This window comes from Elephas maximus, chromosome 10 (assembly GCF_024166365.1).
Source record: "Elephas maximus indicus isolate mEleMax1 chromosome 10, mEleMax1 primary haplotype, whole genome shotgun sequence".
In the NCBI taxonomy this organism is placed as follows: domain Eukaryota; kingdom Metazoa; phylum Chordata; class Mammalia; order Proboscidea; family Elephantidae; genus Elephas; species Elephas maximus.
Window position 1 is genome coordinate 112986996 of NC_064828.1, and position 18702 is coordinate 113005697.

General features: G+C 53.2%; 1 protein-coding gene across 2 annotated transcripts in view; it reads left to right on the forward strand.

The window, feature by feature from the left end:
- Window positions 1–17041, forward strand: part of WARS1 (tryptophanyl-tRNA synthetase 1) — a 40538-nt gene extending 23497 nt beyond the window's left edge. For both annotated transcript variants that reach the window (XM_049899623.1, XM_049899622.1), the window contains 7 exons: window positions 128–247; window positions 795–977; window positions 5946–6046; window positions 8749–8861; window positions 9034–9207; window positions 13027–13167; window positions 15834–17041. In XM_049899623.1, the coding sequence (XP_049755580.1) occupies window positions 128–247; window positions 795–977; window positions 5946–6046; window positions 8749–8861; window positions 9034–9207; window positions 13027–13167; window positions 15834–15995 (994 nt within the window). In that variant the 3' untranslated portion in view covers window positions 15996–17041. The remainder of the gene's footprint in view (window positions 1–127; window positions 248–794; window positions 978–5945; window positions 6047–8748; window positions 8862–9033; window positions 9208–13026; window positions 13168–15833) is intronic.
- Window positions 17042–18702: the final 1661 nt, after the last annotated feature.

Here is an 18702-nt window from a genome sequence, read left to right on the forward strand (position 1 = left end):
TTGAATCTCATGCATTTCAGGTAGCAGCCGAGTATGTTAACCATTTGTACCACCCAGGGACAAATAAGTATTAGCGGCTTGAAGTTTCTCTGGAAAAATCACTGTTTCCTTTCTTCCTTTCCTCTAGAGATATGAATCAAGTTCTTGAGGCGTATGAAAATAAGAAGCCGTTTTATCTGTACACGGGCAGGGGCCCCTCTTCTGAAGCCATGCATGTTGGTCATCTAATCCCGTTTATTTTCACAAAGTAAGTAATGTTCTCGTTTTATTGGTGGGCTGAGAGCATTGGCAACAGCCATGTTTAGAAACGACAAGGCAGTACCGTTTTGTTGTTGCCCATCAGCCCATCAAGGAGGTGGTGCCTCTCTGCCTTGTGTTGGCCCTGTTCCTGGGCTCACTGGAAAAATGCGGTGCACTGGGAAAATGCACTGCCTTGGAGTCCAGAGGCCTGTCTTTCATTTCATCCCGTTCCCTGCCCAAGTCGCTCCCCTGAACCATAGTTTCCACATCTGCCAAATGGGAATTATCACGATACCTGCCTCCTGGAATTACTGTCAGGCTACAGAACAAGCATGTCAGGCAGCTAGCACGGAGCCTGACCTGCAGCGCCCTTCATCAGTAAATGGTGGCCCTCGCCGTCGTCAGTCTCAGATTGGCGGCACAGTAAAGTCATCAGATTTGTCGGCAAGGAAGTTTTAACACGTGTTGTCAGTAGGAACTGTGTTTTCAGATGCAAAATGGCATTTTTCTGCAGGGAAAAAGAGACATTCGCTTCCTTCCCCTGTGTGTCTTAGGTGGCTGCAGGATGTGTTCAACGTGCCCTTGGTCATCCAGATGACAGACGATGAGAAGTACCTGTGGAAGGACCTGACCCTGGACCAGGCCTATGGCTACGCTGTGGAGAATGCCAAGGACATCATCGCCTGCGGCTTCGACATCAAGAAGACCTTTATATTCTCAGACCTCGACTACATGGGGTAAGGGGAGAACACTTGGCTGCCCTTTGAGTAGATAGACTCATTTGTCATCAGTGGCCACAGCTACATTTGAAACATCCAAAATAGTCTTAAGGCCTGGTGAGTGTTTCTCTTCTTTATTTAGGCATTATGGCCTGGGTTACTTACCAATGTCGTTGTTAGGTGCCGTCAAGTCAGTTCCAACTCATAGTGAACTTGTGTGCCACGGAACGAAACTCTGCCCAGCCCCACAGCACCCTCACAGTCACTGTTACACTTGAGCCCATTGTTGCAGTCACTGTGTCAATCCACCTCGTTGAGGGTCTTCCTCTTTTCCGCTGACCCTGTACTCTGCCAAGCATGATGTCCATCTCTAGGGACTGATCCCTCCTAATAACATATCCAAAGTATGCAAGATGCAGTCTCGCCATCCTTGCTTCTAAAGAGCATTCTGGCTGTACTTCTTCCAAGACAGATTTATTTGTTCTTCTGGCAGTCCGTGGTATATTCAGTATTCTTGCCAACATCACAATTCAAAGGCGTCAGTTCTTCTTCGGTCTTCCTTTTTCATTGTCCAGCTTTTTGCATGCATATGAGTCAATTGAAAACACCATGGCTTGGGTCAGATGCACCTTAGTCTTCAAGTTGACATCTTTGCTTTCCAACACTTTAAAGATGTCTTTTGCAGCAAATTTGCCCCATGCAACGCGTCTTTTGATTTCTTGACTGCTGCTTCCATGGATGTTGATTGTAGATCCAAGTAAAATGAAATCCTTGACAACTTCAATCTTTTCTCCATTTATCACGATGCTGTTTATTGGTCCAGTTATAAGGATTTTTGTTTTCTTTATGTTGAGGTATACCGATACTTACCAACATACCTCCACTAATTTTGAAAATGGAAAGCTGTCTGTATACCAAGGATTAAGTAATGCCATCAAAAAAACGCACCTGTTGCCTTCATGCTTCTAGTCACAGGAAACTCAGAGTCCCGCCCTGATGTGGCGTCATGCCTCCAGGACCTGCACGCTCGGCTTGTGATGAAGAAGTACTCTGGTTTCTAGCTTCCTTCTAGGCACAGTCAGTCTTGCACAGTTATGTTGTCTATCTGTTTCTCTCTGTACTTTTCTACCCAGTGTAGCTTTTCAAATCAGCTGCCTTGTAGACTGAGATACTTCTTCTGAAACACCTTCCCAAAGTCTTTTAATGTGAACACGTAGGGTCTTGGGTTCACCTTCCCCGTTGGTGGAGACAGGCAGGGTGCACGTACTAAGTCCGTGAGGACTGAGCAGATGTGCACACAGTGGGGCTGCATGGCGTTTGAGCAGTCCATGTGCAGACACCAACCCTGCCTTCAGCACATTCTGAGCAAGGATGCAGGGTTTGTGGCGGCTGTCCTCCAAGCCCATCTCTGTGGTGACCCGGCTTCCACCCCTCGTCACCCCTCTCTGCTCAGCAAGAATTTCCTTTCTTTATGACATGTAAACCAGGGGTCTCTTCGTAGAGTGAAAAGACACTTTGAAAGCAAAATCTCTTTTTCAGATACCTTGTTTCCTTTATTTAAGAGCTGTTTCTAAACCCTCAAGCATTTTACTTGTCCTTCTTGAGATTTGCCTCAGAGCCTCTATCTCTGACTTCAGTCTTCCCCCTGGTCTTTAGGAGCTGGACATAGAACAGAGCCAGCCTCCACCCTGCTGTGGAGACGGAAAGTAAGGGGAGCGGTTGGTATGGGCGCACGGCCTCAGCCTGGCTGCCCACGCCTCTGGTCCTGCCTGTGGCACCTGGGGCTCATCCTGCCAGGAGGCGTGGAGGACGGAAAGGCACTAAACTGGAGCCTGGAAACTTGCGTTCCAGACTCAGCTCTGTGCAAGTCAGTTTCGCTTCCTTGGGCAAGTGAAAAACTGGCACGGCTGTGGAGTGGACTCTCCCTCCTCTGACTTCAGGAGGGAGAGAGAATCATTATCACCATCAGCAGCTCCAGGCCAATTTCATGAGGTGGAGGTCAGACATGGCTCTTCCCTCTCCCCTTCCTGCCAATTCTGACACCAACCGTCCCTCCCTCGGCACTCTCTACTTCTCTGCTGGGTTTGATAGTTCATTGCAGTGGCCACACAAAACTCAGACAATACTCACTATTGTAGGGTTTATTAGGGAAGCAACAGGTTACAGTTTAGGGTCAGTTCCTTGATCAGGACAGCCTCTTCTCCACCGTGCCAACAGACACACCTCTCTCTGGCTCCTCAGCCTCTTGACCCCTTAGCCTGGCCTGTGCCCTGCTTGGGCAAGTGTTACAAAGCTCTTTCAGCTCTGCCAATAAGTGCCCAGAGGCAACCCACTCTGTCAGTAAGCCGCATGCCCAAAGGAGCTCAACTTTCTCGCTCTGTGGGCTAGGAAGCCCCACCACCACCAGCTCACACCAGTCTCTTGATTCCTACTGTCTCATGCCACCATCTCGTGCAGTGGTCCGTGTTACAGCTCCACTCAGTCCTGGATCTAGGAGGTTCTCAGTGAGGGATCCTGGACCCAAGGGACACACTCTACTCCTGGCTCTTCTTCCTTGGTGGTGTTGAGATCCTCCTTTCCTACCTCTGAGATGGTGCATCTCAAGCCTAGCAGGATGGCAAAACTGACCAACCCCCTCTTTAGGGTTCCATACACATTATTTGCATGGTCCTACCCCGATAAGAGTGCCATGCATGTTATTTACATTATTAGCAAGCTATCCAGTCCCCTTTGTGGACCACAAGCACCTCATTTGCGTAATCCCACCTAGTTGTTTGGTGGGAGTTGCAAAGACTGTAGCTAGAAGAGCCATATTAAGTAATTCACTCACCGCAGCAAGTCTCTTCAACCTCTAGAGCCTCCATTTTCTTGTGCAGTGGGGAGTTTGGCACGGGCCAGGGGCGGGACAGCAGCGGGGCAGTGCAGGTTCTGCTGGTTGCTGACTGTGACGTGGCAAACACGTCAGCTCTTCTCTGCCCATTTCCTCATCTCATCTACATTTGCTCATTCAGCTGATGTTTACTTTCCATAATAAGCCAGCCTTCTGCCGGGGGAACAGCAGTAAGCAGAGCCAGTGTCCAGCCGCACTGTGGGACTCCCTTCTCATGGCAGAGCCAGGCGGCAGGTAACCTGTCAGGTGACAGTGCCTGCTGCCAGGACAACCGAAGTGAGGTATAAAGCGCACTGCCCGCCAGCGGTCAGGAGGTGGTAATGCCTGGGCCACAGGGACTTTCGTGGACGAGGTTCTGCATCTGACTTGCTTCAAGCAGTGCCTCACAGGTGCTCACCAAGTGCTCAGTTGTCAGTGAGTCCGCTCGACTCAGAGTAGAACTCTGTTCCACAAGGTTTGCAGTGGCTGATTTTTCAGAAGCAGATCCCCAGGCCTTTCTTCTGAGGTGCCTCTGGGCAGACTCAAACCTCCACCCTTTTGGTTAGCAGCTGAGCACTTAACCGTTCACAGTACCTGGAATTCCCATTAGGTGTTAGCTGTTGGCTCTTCCAGCCCTAAACTCTGTGACTAGCTCCTGGTGTAGGGTGAGCTGAGGTCAGTGACTATGCGAGTTGGAAAGGCGGCTGTTCCCCATGGGGGCACACTGGTAACCTGGCCATGAGGTATGGAGTGCAACCGGGTGTTTTTGCTGTAACCAGCGACAGTGGCCTCGGGGTGTGGGTGCTGCATTGGCACTGTTGCTGGGCTGTTTGATTCAGCCTGGTCCCCAGGGCGCCATGGGCAGGCCATGCCCAGGAACAGAAGCCCCTTCTTGGGGAGGCTGCTCCTGCGCCTAGAGCTTCTCCTGCCCCTGCACACGGCAACTGGCACAGCCCTCGGACCTGACTCCAGGTCAGCTGTGCACAGCGTGAGCGGTTTGCAGGAAGCAAGTGGCCAGTCTTCTAAGAAGGGCCAAAGTGGTCGTCTTCAGGAATATGATCCCAACACCACAGAGCTGGAGTCGTGCTGCAGTTCGGGGAAGCTGTGGACACTCCTGCTTCCCAGTTGCTTGGGGGCCTTCTCTCGCAATGACAGCAAGGTGGGAGAGGCACACCCACAAGGCAACTCGCCCCAGGTGGTCCGTGGGCGTATGGGATATGTAAGCTCTTAGAAAGCTGCGAGGTGTGGTGAGAAGAGGCGGCTGTGGCCATGACTGTGACCCCTCCGAGCACTAGATTTTTATCTGTAAAATACAGGTGATGCTGCTAGCTCCGGGGAGGTGGGCGGTGTCAATGTGTGTCAGGCCCCCTGCACGGCTCTGCCACCTGATGCAGACGCCAGTGGACACTGGCTTTCCCACATTCCCCCTTTGGATTCTTCCGCCCCCTGACGCAGCAGGCCTGAGGAAAGTCAGAAAATGAGTGTGAGAAACTGCTCGGGGTCTGCACTTCCTCCATCTCGTTCTCAGCCTGCTCCCTGTGGTAGCAGAATGACTGCACAGATCCAGCCCCCATATGCACACCCCTCACCATCCAGAAGAGAGCCTGGTTGCTTCAGCCAGCCGCCATGGCCCAGGCTGTTGCTTGGGCCAGCCCTGTCACACAGTGGGGCCTAGAGGGTGGGGACCATTGCACTAGGGACATCCCTTCTCCTCCTCAGCCCACCTGGAACCACTGAGGGAACCCTCTCCCACGCACATGCTGTCTCAACAGAAAAGCTCCCAGCTCTCCCAAACTTGAACACGGCAGAACTGAAAGATTCCATGTTACCTCTGAGTCTCCGTGCCCTTCCCTGGTTTGCATGTCTGTGAGATGGGCCCACACGGAGTCCCACCTTGCCCAGGCCCTCCTCAGGCAGAGGGCCCGTCTGCTTTGCCTGCTGGGGCATCTTTGCTGACAGATGGCACATCAGCACCTGCTGGCCTCTCTCGTGTTGACTGCAACGTGGCCCGCAGTCTGTGCCCTCACCCAGCACTTGCACTGCGCAGCCTCACTGCCTTGGCTCTCACTCTGTGGCACTGCGTCTGGGCTGGGCCGTGACTTTGCTTGTCTTTGCAGGATGAGCTCAGGCTTCTACAGAAATGTGGTTAAGATTCAGAAGCACGTGACCTTCAACCAGGCGAAAGGCATCTTCGGCTTCACTGACAGCGACTGCATTGGTGAGAGAGCATGCTGCTGCTGGGGGAGTCCCCTCCGCTCGCTCAAAGGGGCAGAGCTCAGAAGGAGGAGACAGGTGTATCTCCCAGACTCAGGGCAGCGCCCAGCAGAGTGGAGTGGAGCGTGTGCTGTCTGCCCCGGGATTTGAGTTTCTATGAGCCGTTAGCACCTCAAGTTTGTCTCTTTAAATGGTAAACCTAAACATGGCTTTTTCCCTGGACCATCAGATGGTAATGTCATGTGTTTAGCTGTTCTCTCTGCTCTGTGAAGCTGGGCTTTGGGATACAAGTCTGGCCTGCACCTCACTTATCTATTTTCAGGTTTAGAAGGAAAAAAAGAAAAGTAACGATGACTTTGGAGTCCCTGTGCTGGCTTGTGGAGCCCAGTGTCAGCATGGCCTTTGCTAGAGGCCCAGGGGTTATGCCGGGGCCGGGCCTGCCAGTCCTTGTTTCCCTGTACCTCAGCCCCCACCTGTAGACGAGGGGCTGGAATGGAGGCCCTCCAGGGCCCTCCCCGACCTTACACTCTCTTCCTTCACCCCGTCCTCCAGCTGATACACAGGTTGCCTGCCGGTGGGTTTATGTCCCTTTCCTGTATTTCCACGTCTCTCAGCTGCGTCAGCTCGCTCTCATTAGACTTTTAGTCCTCGAGACTTGTGGCTGAGTCTGCTCATTCCCTCCCTGCCCCCCGTAGGCCTTCACTTGAGCTGCCAGCCTGGGATAACTCCCCAAGACAGTCTGCGAGGTAGCAGCTGCCCTGCTTGGAGGGACACGTGCCAGGGAGGAACCTCCAAGAACAAGTACAGAGAGAAGAGCCACTACGGGTCCTTTGTTTCGGTCACATTCATACCTGACAGCCGGGGCATAAACCCTGTGCTGTTGTAGGGTTTTCTCCTTCCTGGTGATTCCGGCATCTGTAGGACGGTGTGAGTGACGGCCGTCCATGGCTGTTGAGGGAGACGGTATTACAGGTGAAGAAGAGCACGCGCTTTGCTTCACGGAGCCCCAGGCTTGGATCCTGGCCGCTTACTTTGGCAAGTCACTGACAGAGTCAGAGCCTGGATTTGCACAAGTGTAAAATGGGATGAGAGGCGTCCCTCCTCCATCGAGTGTGAAGCATAACTGAACTAACGTAAGGCCCTGCACACAGAGCCAGCACTTCCTGCCACAAATGGCCACTGCTGCTGTCCTAGTCTGGGTTCCCTAGAGGAGCGAAACCAGTGGAATGTATATATGAATGGAGAGATTTACTGCCCGGAAATGGCTCATGCCGTCGTGGGGGCTGGCGAGGCCCAGATCTGTGAGTCCAGCAGCAGGTGGAGGTTTCTGCTGGCTCACAGGGTTGCAGGGGCTGATGAATCCAAAACCTGCAGCTCAGGTGGCAGGCTGGAGGTCTCTGCTAGAGACTTCTGGAGACTTTTTGTCTCGAGAACTGGAGGTCAGCTAACAAAAAGAGGACAGATCCCAAGGTGGAAGGTGATTACATAGCACCTGCCAACGCTGAGACTCGTAGCCCAGCCAGGTGGGCACCTAACGTCACCGTCACAGCTGCCTTGTGCTGTTCGTGGTGGTGGTGACAGCAGTGGCCCAGTTGGTCTCTCTAGAAAAAGACAGGAGTGCTGGAGATGGGCTGTGTCTGAAGCAGGGAGAATATCAGAGACAGGACTTCAGGGGAAGAAGCCAAGCAGCATCTGCTGACCGCGCCCCTCAGCGTTTAGCCATAACGGTGGGGTTTCGAACAGCTGTGTGTGCTGGGCAGTGTCTCCAGCCACCTGGGCCACTGCACACCTGGAGTCTGAACTCAGAGCTCCCCGGGTACAGCGCTGGGTGCACATGGGCATGGAACTAGGTGTCAGGAGTCAGCAAAGTCTGTCCCCTTTGACCTAATAATTCCACTCCTGCTACCTTAAGCAAATAATACTTACAGTAACAAAAACATCTAAAATGCTGAAGGTAGTTTTTTGTACCAAGATATTCATCATAATTTATAATAATTAAAAACGTTGAACAACCTAAGTGCCCAATGTTGTTGTTGTTGGGTGCCATCAAGTCGACTGACTCATGACGACCCCATGTGGCAGAATAGAACTGCCTCATAGGGCTTCCTAGGCCATAGCCGTGACGGAAGCAGGTTGCCAGGTCTTTCTCCCGCGGAGCCACTGGTGGGTTCAAACTGCCAACCTTTTGGTTAGTAGCCAAGCACTTAACCACTGTGCCACCAGGGCTCCTGGCCCAATGGTTAGATAAAATGCGCTGCATCTGTAGGATAGGATAGTTTTAATAACAATATGGATAAGTGTTAGAGGGTGGGAAAGGCCAGGAAAAACTAAGTATGGTATATAATCACAGCTAAAATACATGGAGTCAAAATAGGAGAGAAAACGAGTGAAAGGGGATACAAGTATGAGCCTAGAGGTTGCTTCTTTCTGCTTTTCCATGTTTTTCAGATTTTCTTTAATGGCTGTTAATAATGGGGGAAAGCCTGTTTTTGTTAATTCCTATAACTGGGATTATAGGAATTGGACTCAAATATACTAACCATCATGAAAATGGCGCAGGATCAGGCAGTGTTTCATTCTGTTAGTATAAGGTTGCCAGGAGTCCGAGCCAACTTGATGGCAACTGATACCACCAGTCACAATAACTGGGGTGGTGAAACAAACAGTGGTTGGTCTTGCGTGTGGAAACCCTCTCCTCTCTCCTAGGGAAGATCAGCTTCCCTGCCATCCAGGCCGCCCCCTCCTTCAGCAACTCCTTCCCGCAAATCTTCAAGGACAGGGCGGACATCCAGTGCCTGATCCCCTGTGCCATTGACCAGGTCAGTGCAGTCAGGGCTATGGGTGGCTGGGCGTTTTCAGGAGACGCCTGCGCTCTTCACTGGGGAAGAGGATTGTAAGATAATTGGAAGCATGATGCTTCCCGGGAAGACTTCTCTGGTGCTGCTCGCTGCTGGAAGCTGCCTGTGGTCACAGCTGTCCTCGTCCCTCCAGGATCCTTACTTCAGAATGACGAGGGACGTCGCCCCCAGGATCGGCTACCCGAAACCTGCCCTTCTGCACTCCACCTTCTTCCCTGCTCTTCAGGGGGCCCAGACCAAAATGAGCGCCAGCGACCCCAACTCCTCCATCTTCCTCACAGACTCAGCCAAGGAAATCAAGACCAAGGTGAGCACTGCCCTGGGGAGGGCAGCCTGGTGAGCAGACAAGCCTGAGAAAGACAGACACAGACACGTGCTCACAGACATGCTTGCACAGACACACATTTGCACACACACACACACATTCACACGCACAGATACACATTCACACACAGACACATTCAAACACGTGCTCACACAGACACGTGCTCACAGTCACAGACACATTCACACACAGACGTGCTCACACAGGCACGTGCTCACAGTCACACAGACACACATTCACACACAGACACGTGCTCACACAGACATGCTCACACAGACACGTGCTCACAGTCACACAGACGCATTCACACAGACACGTGCTCACAGACACATTCACACACAGACGTGTTCACACAGACACGTGCTCAGTCACACACACATTCACACACAGACGTGCTCACACAGACACATGCTCACAGTCACACAGACACATTCACACACAGACGTGCTCGTGCAGACATGCTCATAGTCACACAGATACACATTCACACAGACACATGCTCACACACACATTCACACACACGTGCTCACACAGACACGTGCTCACAGTCACACAGACACACATTCACACACAGATGTGCTCACACATACACGTGCTCACACAGACATTCACACACAGACACTGGCTCACACAGTCATGCAGACACGTGCTCACACAGTCACACAGACACACATTCACACACAGACACCTGCTCACACACAGTCACACACACATTCACACACACGTGCTCACAGACACGTGCTCGCACAGACACGTGCTCACACAGTCACAGACACATTCACACACATGCTCACAGATATGTGCTCACAGTCACACAGACACACACACAGACACGTGCTCACACAGACGTGCTCACAGTCACACAGACACGTGCTCACAGTCACACAGACACGTGCTCACGCAGACACATGCTCACAGTCACACACAGACACGTGCTCACACGTGCTCACAGTTACACAGACACACATTCACACAGACACGTGCTCACACAGACGTGCTCACACGCAGACACATCACACACGTGCTCACACACGTGCTCACAAGTCACACAGACATTCACACACAGACACATGCTCACACAGATATGTGCTTACACAGTCACACAAGACACGTGCTCACACACACACATTCACACACAGATACGTGCTCACACAGTCACAGACACATTCACACACAGACACTGGCTCACACAGACACGTGCTCACACAGTCACACAGACACATGCTCACACAGTCACACAGACACGTGCTCACAGTCACACAGACACGTGCTCACGGTCACACAGACACGTGCTCACACAGTCACACAGACACATTCACACACAGACACTGGCTCACACAGACACGTGCTCACACAGTCACACAGACACGTGCTCACACAGTCACACAGACACATTCACATACAGACGTGCTCACACAGACGTGCTCACAGTCACACAGACACACATTCACACAGACACATTCACACACAGACACGTCCTCACACAGACACATTCACACACAGACACGTGCTCGCACAGATACACATTCACATACAGACGTGCTCACAAGACACGTTTGCACACAGACACATGCATGTACATGCGTGCACACACATTGACGCACATGCACACTCGTGTACCAACACACATAGGTGCACACAGACACATACGTTTACACAGATGCACACACAGACACGTGCACGCACACTCACATGGAGACGCTGGCACACGCACAGACACACAGACACACCCGTGTCCTGCCTGCACTGTCCACCACAGGGATGCAGGATTGCGGGGTCCTTAACCGCACCTCACACCTCCAGGCAGCCTCGCCTGTTTGCAGAGCGCAGGGGAATTTGTTTTTTTTTGTGTGTGTTCTTCCGTTTAAGTTTTCAGTACAATGTTGTAGTTTTTTTCCTTTTTTCTTTTTCTACCTTTCTTCTCAGCACTCTGTTCTGGAAGCCACATCACAAGTCTTCTTTGCAGTGAAGGTTTGTGTGGGTATTAGTATAGAAAAGGTTGTGGCCCGTTTCTGAGCAGCAGGTGCGTTCTGGGCACCTTGCTTTTGTTTTTCGTTCTCGTTGTGGGATGGTGGAGGTGGTTCTCCACAAGACCAGGCTTAGAGGGGGTCACCAGCCTGATCGCAGTTCCGCCACCTGAAATCGACAGAGCTGCCCTCCTGGCCCCTGACCCGCCGCAGCCAAGACGGGGCTGGAGGGCTGGCTCCTCCTGGAGGGCCCTGCCCCGGGACCACTGACTGCCCTTACAGACGGCCCATCAGCCGCGTGCTGAGCCCGCCTGCGTGCAGCACTCAGTAAATATTTGTTGAGTCATCACAGAAGCTAGAAATAGAAATTAGTTTGAGCGTCCTTGTTTTCCAGGCCTCCAGCTCTGTACTGAACTGCTTGCTCGTGCATAATCCCTCTGTGTTACACCATGCTGTTGACATTTTATTTGCACAGCATGTGTTTGGGGGTGGACAGTTACAGCGGGAGCCATGCAAACCATGTTTGAGCCTGTAATGCAACCCTGAGTCACTGCCAGGGCCCTGACCCTTCCGGAAAGTCCCGAGCCGGTTCTGGTGGACACTGAAGTTTTGAACGTCAGGACTTTCCTCCGGGAAACAGCTGCAGTTTACTCTTTCCAGCCCTCAGTGGGAAGTGTACAGACGTGACGTCTTCTCTCCTTTCACTTCGGGCTGTAGCTCCCAGAGCGTGAGCCAGAGGAGGGAAGGAGGCCCAGCCTGCCGGCAGAGCTGCTGTCCTTCTTGTTCTGCTTTTGAGAAGTTATTTTAATGGCGTTGTTGGTGGCTCTGTGGTGTTTTTCGCTCAGCGAGGCCAGCAGAAACCCCGAGGGCTGCGGGAGCAGTAAGTGTGAGGTCAGAAGCCCCCAGGACTGGCGGGGTCACCAGCATCGCGGGGGGCAGGATAGGGCCAGACCCAGGCCCTCACCTCAACTCTGGAATCCAAATCTCCCCATCAGATATGGCAGGGCCACCTGCCGCAGCCTCCTCCCTTGTCACCTTCATTCTTGCAGCCTCCCAGCCCCCGCCCACCTCAGCCACAATGCAGCCCCTCAGCTTCGTGCAGGCCCTGCCCAAGGCCTTGAGCAATGCCACTCTCCTGACCAGCCTTCAGCCACCCCCACCAAGAAAACGAGATGGGTTTCTCCAGAGCCTGACTTGTGTACTTTGTGGTGGAGAACAGCAGGCCCTCTCCTCCCCACTTGCTGTGGGGCTTGCTTTCCCTTCCTGGTCTCATTTCTGTTCCCTGCTCCCTCCCGTGGTGGAAGGTAGGCCGAGGGGCTGATGCCGCCTCCCTGCCCATTACACGGCACCCCTGTGCCAGCAGCAGCTGCCCCCCCCCCCCACCAATGCCATGCCCACTCGCAGGATGACCTCCCTGCATCCTCTCGGAAGCGTGTCACCTGAGACTGTAGGACATTCCCCCACATTTCAGCACAGGTAGTACGACCCCATGACTGGGGAGCAGGATCCAAAGCTGTTCTGCCCTCTGCCCCCGTGCCCTCCCCTGTAGTGAGCCCACCGCAGCTGGCCCCTAGGGTTGACCAGAAGGAGCATTTTGTGGGATTCCTCCGCTGCCATGGTCCTCGAACCCCAGGACCCAGGAGCCTGACTGCACAGAAAGCACCATGGGCTTGACTTTCAGCACCTAGGCTCCAGCCGGATGCCCACACACACAGTGGCACCAGGACTGACAACCTTTCCTGCGTTGACTTCCAGCACCTGGACTCTGGCCAGACACATACACCAGGGCAGACCCAGGATTAACGAGCTTTCCTGTGTCCTCTTGCTGGCACAGGTCAACAAGTATGCCTTTTCCGGAGGGAGAGACACCATTGAGGAGCACAGGCAGCTTGGGGGCAACTGTGACGTGGATGTGTCTTTCATGTACCTGACCTTTTTCCTCGAGGATGACGACAGGCTCGAGCAGATCAAGCAGGTGAGTGTGAGGTCCGCGTGCCGGCCAGCCCTTGGTGCCCGGTCCCAACGCGGGGCCTAGAAGGCTCCATGCCATGCATTAAGGAGTGGTCAGTGTTTCCTCAGTGCCCAACTGAAACAAGATTAAAATTTAGAAGTGTCAGTCATGTTTCCTAACCGTGTGCCAGGAACTTAAAGAATGGATAGCTCACAAAAGAGAAAACACAGATTGGGGTTTATTTAGTAACCACACAGAAAGGTTTACTGGGCTTCAGAAAAATCTGCATTTCAAATCTCACCTGTTGAATTAGCAGGGGTTTGCAGTGATCGTAAACCAGGCGGTGGGAGGCGCACCAGGTGAGTGATGTGTTTGCTGGCATGGCCTCTTGGTGGGCAGTTTGGCCTTGAGTATGAAAAGGCCAAAGAGTATCCCTAGGCTCTGGCCCAGATTTTCTACCTCAGATCTTCCCAAGGAGGTAATCCTGAATACAGGAGAGGCGTTTCACACACAGCTGTTGAACGTGATGGTAGCAAAAAGTTAAAATGGGTTCTGTGTTAAAACGGAATAGTTAAATAAGAATTGTTGAGCTACAGGAAGGAGCACTATGCAGGCGTGGACTATTTAAAGAGAGCTTTGGAGGCTGAGCAAGGTCTGACCCCAGCTGTCCACGCAGCTCGTCCTCCTCTGCCCCTCCCCGCCAGAGCCAGGTCAGACCTCACAAGGCAAAGGGTCCCATCCTCCAGACCGCCACTTCTGCCCAAGACCTCAGAGCCAGCTGCAAGCTTGGAGTCCCCACTTCACCTCCCTTCTGACCTGTTGGCTGTAATTCAGGGATTCCCTCTGCCCCTTCAGGATTCAGCCATAAGCCCAGGGTTCCCCAAGCCCCCTCCCTTCTGACCTGCGGGCTGTAATTGGGGGTTCCCTCTACCCCTTCAGGATGCAGCCATAAGCCCAGGTGTCCGCATGCTCCCTAACTTCTGACCTGCGTGCTCCCACTGCTCACTCAGGTTCAGCAATTCTGTAGAATGATTCACAGAAGTCAGGAAAGCTCTATCCTTACAATTACTGCTTTACTACCTCAAAGAGGATACAAATGAGGAGACATATGGGGTGAGGTCTGGGAGGGCCCCCAACATGGAGCTTCCACATCCCAAAGGACACACTGCCCTCCCCCTTGCATAGATGCCTGTCACTAGCCAGGAGCCTCCATATCCAGAGCGTTTACTGGAGTCTCACTACGTAGGCAGGACTGATTGAATGGCGCACCCCACCCCCACAGTCAGCTGGGTTTTACACCACAGGTGGTCTTTCTGGTCTGGCCTGCCCAGCCCTCCCCCCTGGCCCACACTAGCATAAACCCTCATGAGGAGCAAAGACTCCAATCACAGGCGAAAGATTTAGAGGTTCTCTCTCAGGAACAAAGGACAAAGACCACACTGAGTAATGTTTATTCTAAACCGCACAGTGCTGCCACAGGGAAGTGTGCCCCTGGTGGTGGAAAATGGAAGACCAGAGTCAATCAGATAGGGGTCGACGGTGTCTAAGTAAAGTGCTCGGCGGGGGGAAAAAAGACTCAGTGAAAATATGCCAACACGGTAACCGTGGTCAGCCCCTGAACACCGGAATCGTGCCCAATTTTTTTCTTTACTTGCTGCTGCTTTGTGGTTTGGGGTAGTTTATTAAATGTGTTTAATGAGCGTGTATTACTTTTACAATTAGGAAAAGAAAAAACCGAGCAAAGATTTTCTAGAAGTCATAAGGCTGAAAGGAACAGGGGTTTGTTTCGTGTGCTTATAGTGTCCTTGTGATGGTGACGCTGGGCGGTTGTGTTCTCCCTTGTTCCTTCACTTTGAGGGCAAGTCAGAGCCGGGGTTCTAGTCAGTTTAAGAAGAGTGTTCACACCCACTAGGTTGGTACAGTGAAAAGTCAGATAAACAAGTGTCGATGAGGAGATGGAGAAATTGGAACCCACATACACTGCAGCTGAGAACGTAAACTGGGCGGCCACTGTGGGAAACAGTTCGGTAGTTCCTCAGAAGGTTAAACAAAGAGTTACCATATGACCCAGCAGTTCCACTCCTAGGAGTGTACCCAAGAGAAATGAAAACACGCATCCACACAGAAACTTGTACGCCAGGCTCACGGCAGCATTGTCCCTAATAGCCAAAAAGTGGAAACAACCCAAATGTCCGTCAGCTGACAAATGGATAAAATGTGGTGTGTCCATATGACGGAGTATTACTTGGCCTTGAAAAGGAACGGAGTCCTAATACATGCTACAGCACGGGTGACCCTTGGCAACATGCGACATGAAAGACGCCAATTGCCAAAGGCCTCATATGATTCCATTCATATGAAATGTCCAGACTGGGGAAATCTGTAGACGGAAAGTAGGTTCGTGATTGTTTAGGGATAGGGGAGGATAGTGAGGCCGTTGTTTGTGGGGATAAAAATGTAAAATTGTCTGTGGGGAAGGCTGCACCTGTCTCTGACTACACTAAGATCCACTGAATTGCACGCTTTAATAGGTGTGGTATGTGGATTATATATCCAGGTTGTTAAAGAGCAGAGCACAGTGGAAGGTGCAGGTAGCCGTTACAGTAAACGCAGCCATCAGCGACAGCGTTCACACGTTCACCCGTGGCGGGTGCGCTGCCCGTACACCATCGAGGTGTCTCTTCCCGCAGGACTACACCAGTGGCGCCATGCTCACGGGCGAGCTCAAGAAGGTCCTCATAGAAGTGCTGCAGCCCTTGATCGCCGAGCACCAGGCGCGGCGCCAGGAGATCACGGACGAGATTGTGAAAGAGTTCATGACTCCCCGGAAGCTGACCTTCGACTTCCAGTAATGCCCATTTTCTGTCGCCTCGAAAGAACCGCATTTACCGATAAGTCCCGGCCCAACCCACTGCCGTTACCCGTAGGCTCTTATCAAATGGCAGCTGTTGGGCCTGCTGCCTGTTAGCCTCTGTGCGTCATAGATGCTGCTGCTACTGCTTCTGTGAGTTTCATTGTGTCTGTCCGAAGTGAGTAAAATACCGTGGGGTACTGAGGGGCTTAGTGGAGAAGTCCGGCTCTGAGTCTCTCCCACAGAGAACCCGCCACCGTCTCTTAAAGCAGGCATTTCCGTGACAGCCGGCTGGGCCAAGCACGTTCTGGTCCAAGGAAGGACTGTCCACTTACGGTCCAAGTAGAGTTGCACCCTGCTCTGTAGTAGAATAGGTATTCTGTGTATGCACCCCTAGGATCAAAATGGCATTGCTGTAATGCTGAGAAGTGCTATGGAAAATTGACTGGGGACCTTTAATGGGCACAGATGTATTTCACCCCATGCCAAAAAAAAAAAGAATTGATAGCTCAAAGCCTTGATATCCTTTTGACTAAGAAATCTCCCAGCTTTAAAGCTGCCCTTAACATCGGCTGTTGGACAGAGTTGGCCACCTTTCATTACATCGAGCCTTCGTGGGGGAGACTCTGCAGTTGGCTTACCACCCCCAGACCATGCATGGATCCTTCTCACCCTAACGTGCTCCTGTTTTCTCTGCCGGGCGATCCTGGCCACTCGGCCCTCAGGACCAGGTGGGCTGCCTCCAGCTGCGTCCCGTGCTGAGGAGAGTATTACCTCAGCAGACCCCTTTGTGCTGACTCTTGACTTTTTCTGTTCTGACTCTTGACTGAAGTGGAAGTAGGCCCAGTGCAGCGCACGGCCAGGTCCCTGGGCGGGTGAGATTGTCCTGTCTGTGGGCCGGCGCATGTGTCGTTCTGGAAAAGCAGAAGACCTATCTCAAGGATAGTCCATGTTGATGTGTCTGTCCTTCCCAAAGACGCAGGGTCTGCTCACGTGCCCTACCCTCATGCTGCTGGCTGGCATAAATAAACTTCCTTTGCCCCTGTCTGTGTGCCTGAGTCCTGTCTGGGAGGCTTGGGGAGGGAACTGAGGCCTCGCACCTGCTGCCCAGAGCGGTGGGGCAACCCTGCCCCTCCGTGCTGGCTCTGGAGTCTGATGGGTCACATTGGGGGATGAAAGTGTGTGACCCTGGAGCCCGTGGGGTGTTGAAGTGTAGGCTCCTGAGGTCCACCTGTTGTCGGTAGTTAGCATGCCAGGTAACCCTCTGCTTCCACCCTCGGCAGCCTCCCTGGAGCCACATGCACACCCCTCATTTGATTTCCCAGCAGCCGCGGGGTGGGGGGGTGCGAGCTGATGTCCTTGTTGCCCATCGAGGAAGCCGGCCAGGACTGGTCAGGCAGTTGTGTAGCTGCAGGGGCCAGCGTGTCCCCTCCCCGTGTGACCTTGCATGACCTTGGGCAGCCAGTGCCTCTCCCTGCTGCTAGGCTCACTTCACAGGCCCAAGTGCAAGGATTAAGTGAGGGACAGCAGGAAGTCCCCAGGGCCACACAGCTGCTACTGCCACACATCCAGCAGCGTGTCCCCTGCGGGCTGGGCTGGGCACTTTGCATGTGGGGTGGGGTTGGTGGCACGTATTCAGGGGCCCACAGCCAGCCCCGTCAGCCGTGTAGCTAGTGAGTCAGGTAGCCTCTGTACCTCCACTGCACCTGTGCAGCCAAGACAGGGCCTAGAGGCGTGCCCGCCATCAGATGGCCTGGTGGCCTGCCACAGTCACTGCTGGCGAGTCCACGGAGCCACAGGCCCCACCCCACCCCCACCACAGTTTGCTAAAAGCCAGTGGTTCCTGGAGGCTCCCCAAGGGGAGTGGGCTTGCCCGGCCTAGCAGGGAGGGGACACAGGGGCTAAGGGTGTAGGGGCTGGCAGGTGGCGTGAGAGCAGGCCTGTTGCAGCAGCTGCAGAACTGTGCTCAGGTTCCAGCCAGAAAGTACTTGGCAGGAGAAGGAGTGGGGCCGGGGACAGCTCACAGCACCAGTCTCGCCCCCAGCCAATTGGCAGCGCCAGGGGTGCATCCACCCCAGCACAGAGCGAGCTCAGCCTGGCAGCCCTGCCACCAGGAGTCAGGCCAACACAGTGACCACCCTTCGTCTCCCGCCTGCAAATTCAAGAGCGCCCTTGATTCTCCAGTTTAGTGGGAAGGCCCAGCTCTGGGCTGGATTGCCATGTGAATCTGGGCCTGCTCCTCCTCCGTGGCAGGTTCCCCTAAAGGCCCTTCCTTCCACCTGGAGGTTGTGGAGCATGAGCCCTCAGGGTGGGGTGCAGGTCAGTGACACTCACCAGGCCCCCGAGAGTCAAGGTACCCCACCTTCCCGGGACACGTCCCTCAGATTCAGCAGTGCCGCCAGTAGCTCTCCTTCCGAGGTCGGGTCAGTTGCTACTTCACTGGTCTTTTTCCAAAACTGGCCCAAGTGCCTGGGGCTATGATGAGTTAATGGACATCTTTCATTAGCTCGTGCCCTCCTCCCAGCACTTGCCAGGGTGTGGTGTGCTTTTAAACTGGATGAACTTTCAGGAATGTGTGGCAGGATCTCATTCATTCATCCACTCATTCATTCATTCCAGACCCCCTACTACATGCCAGGCCCCAGAGCTGGGACACAGACACCAAACCAGACATGCCCAGCCCTTTGGAGCTCACGGTCTGGGCCCCA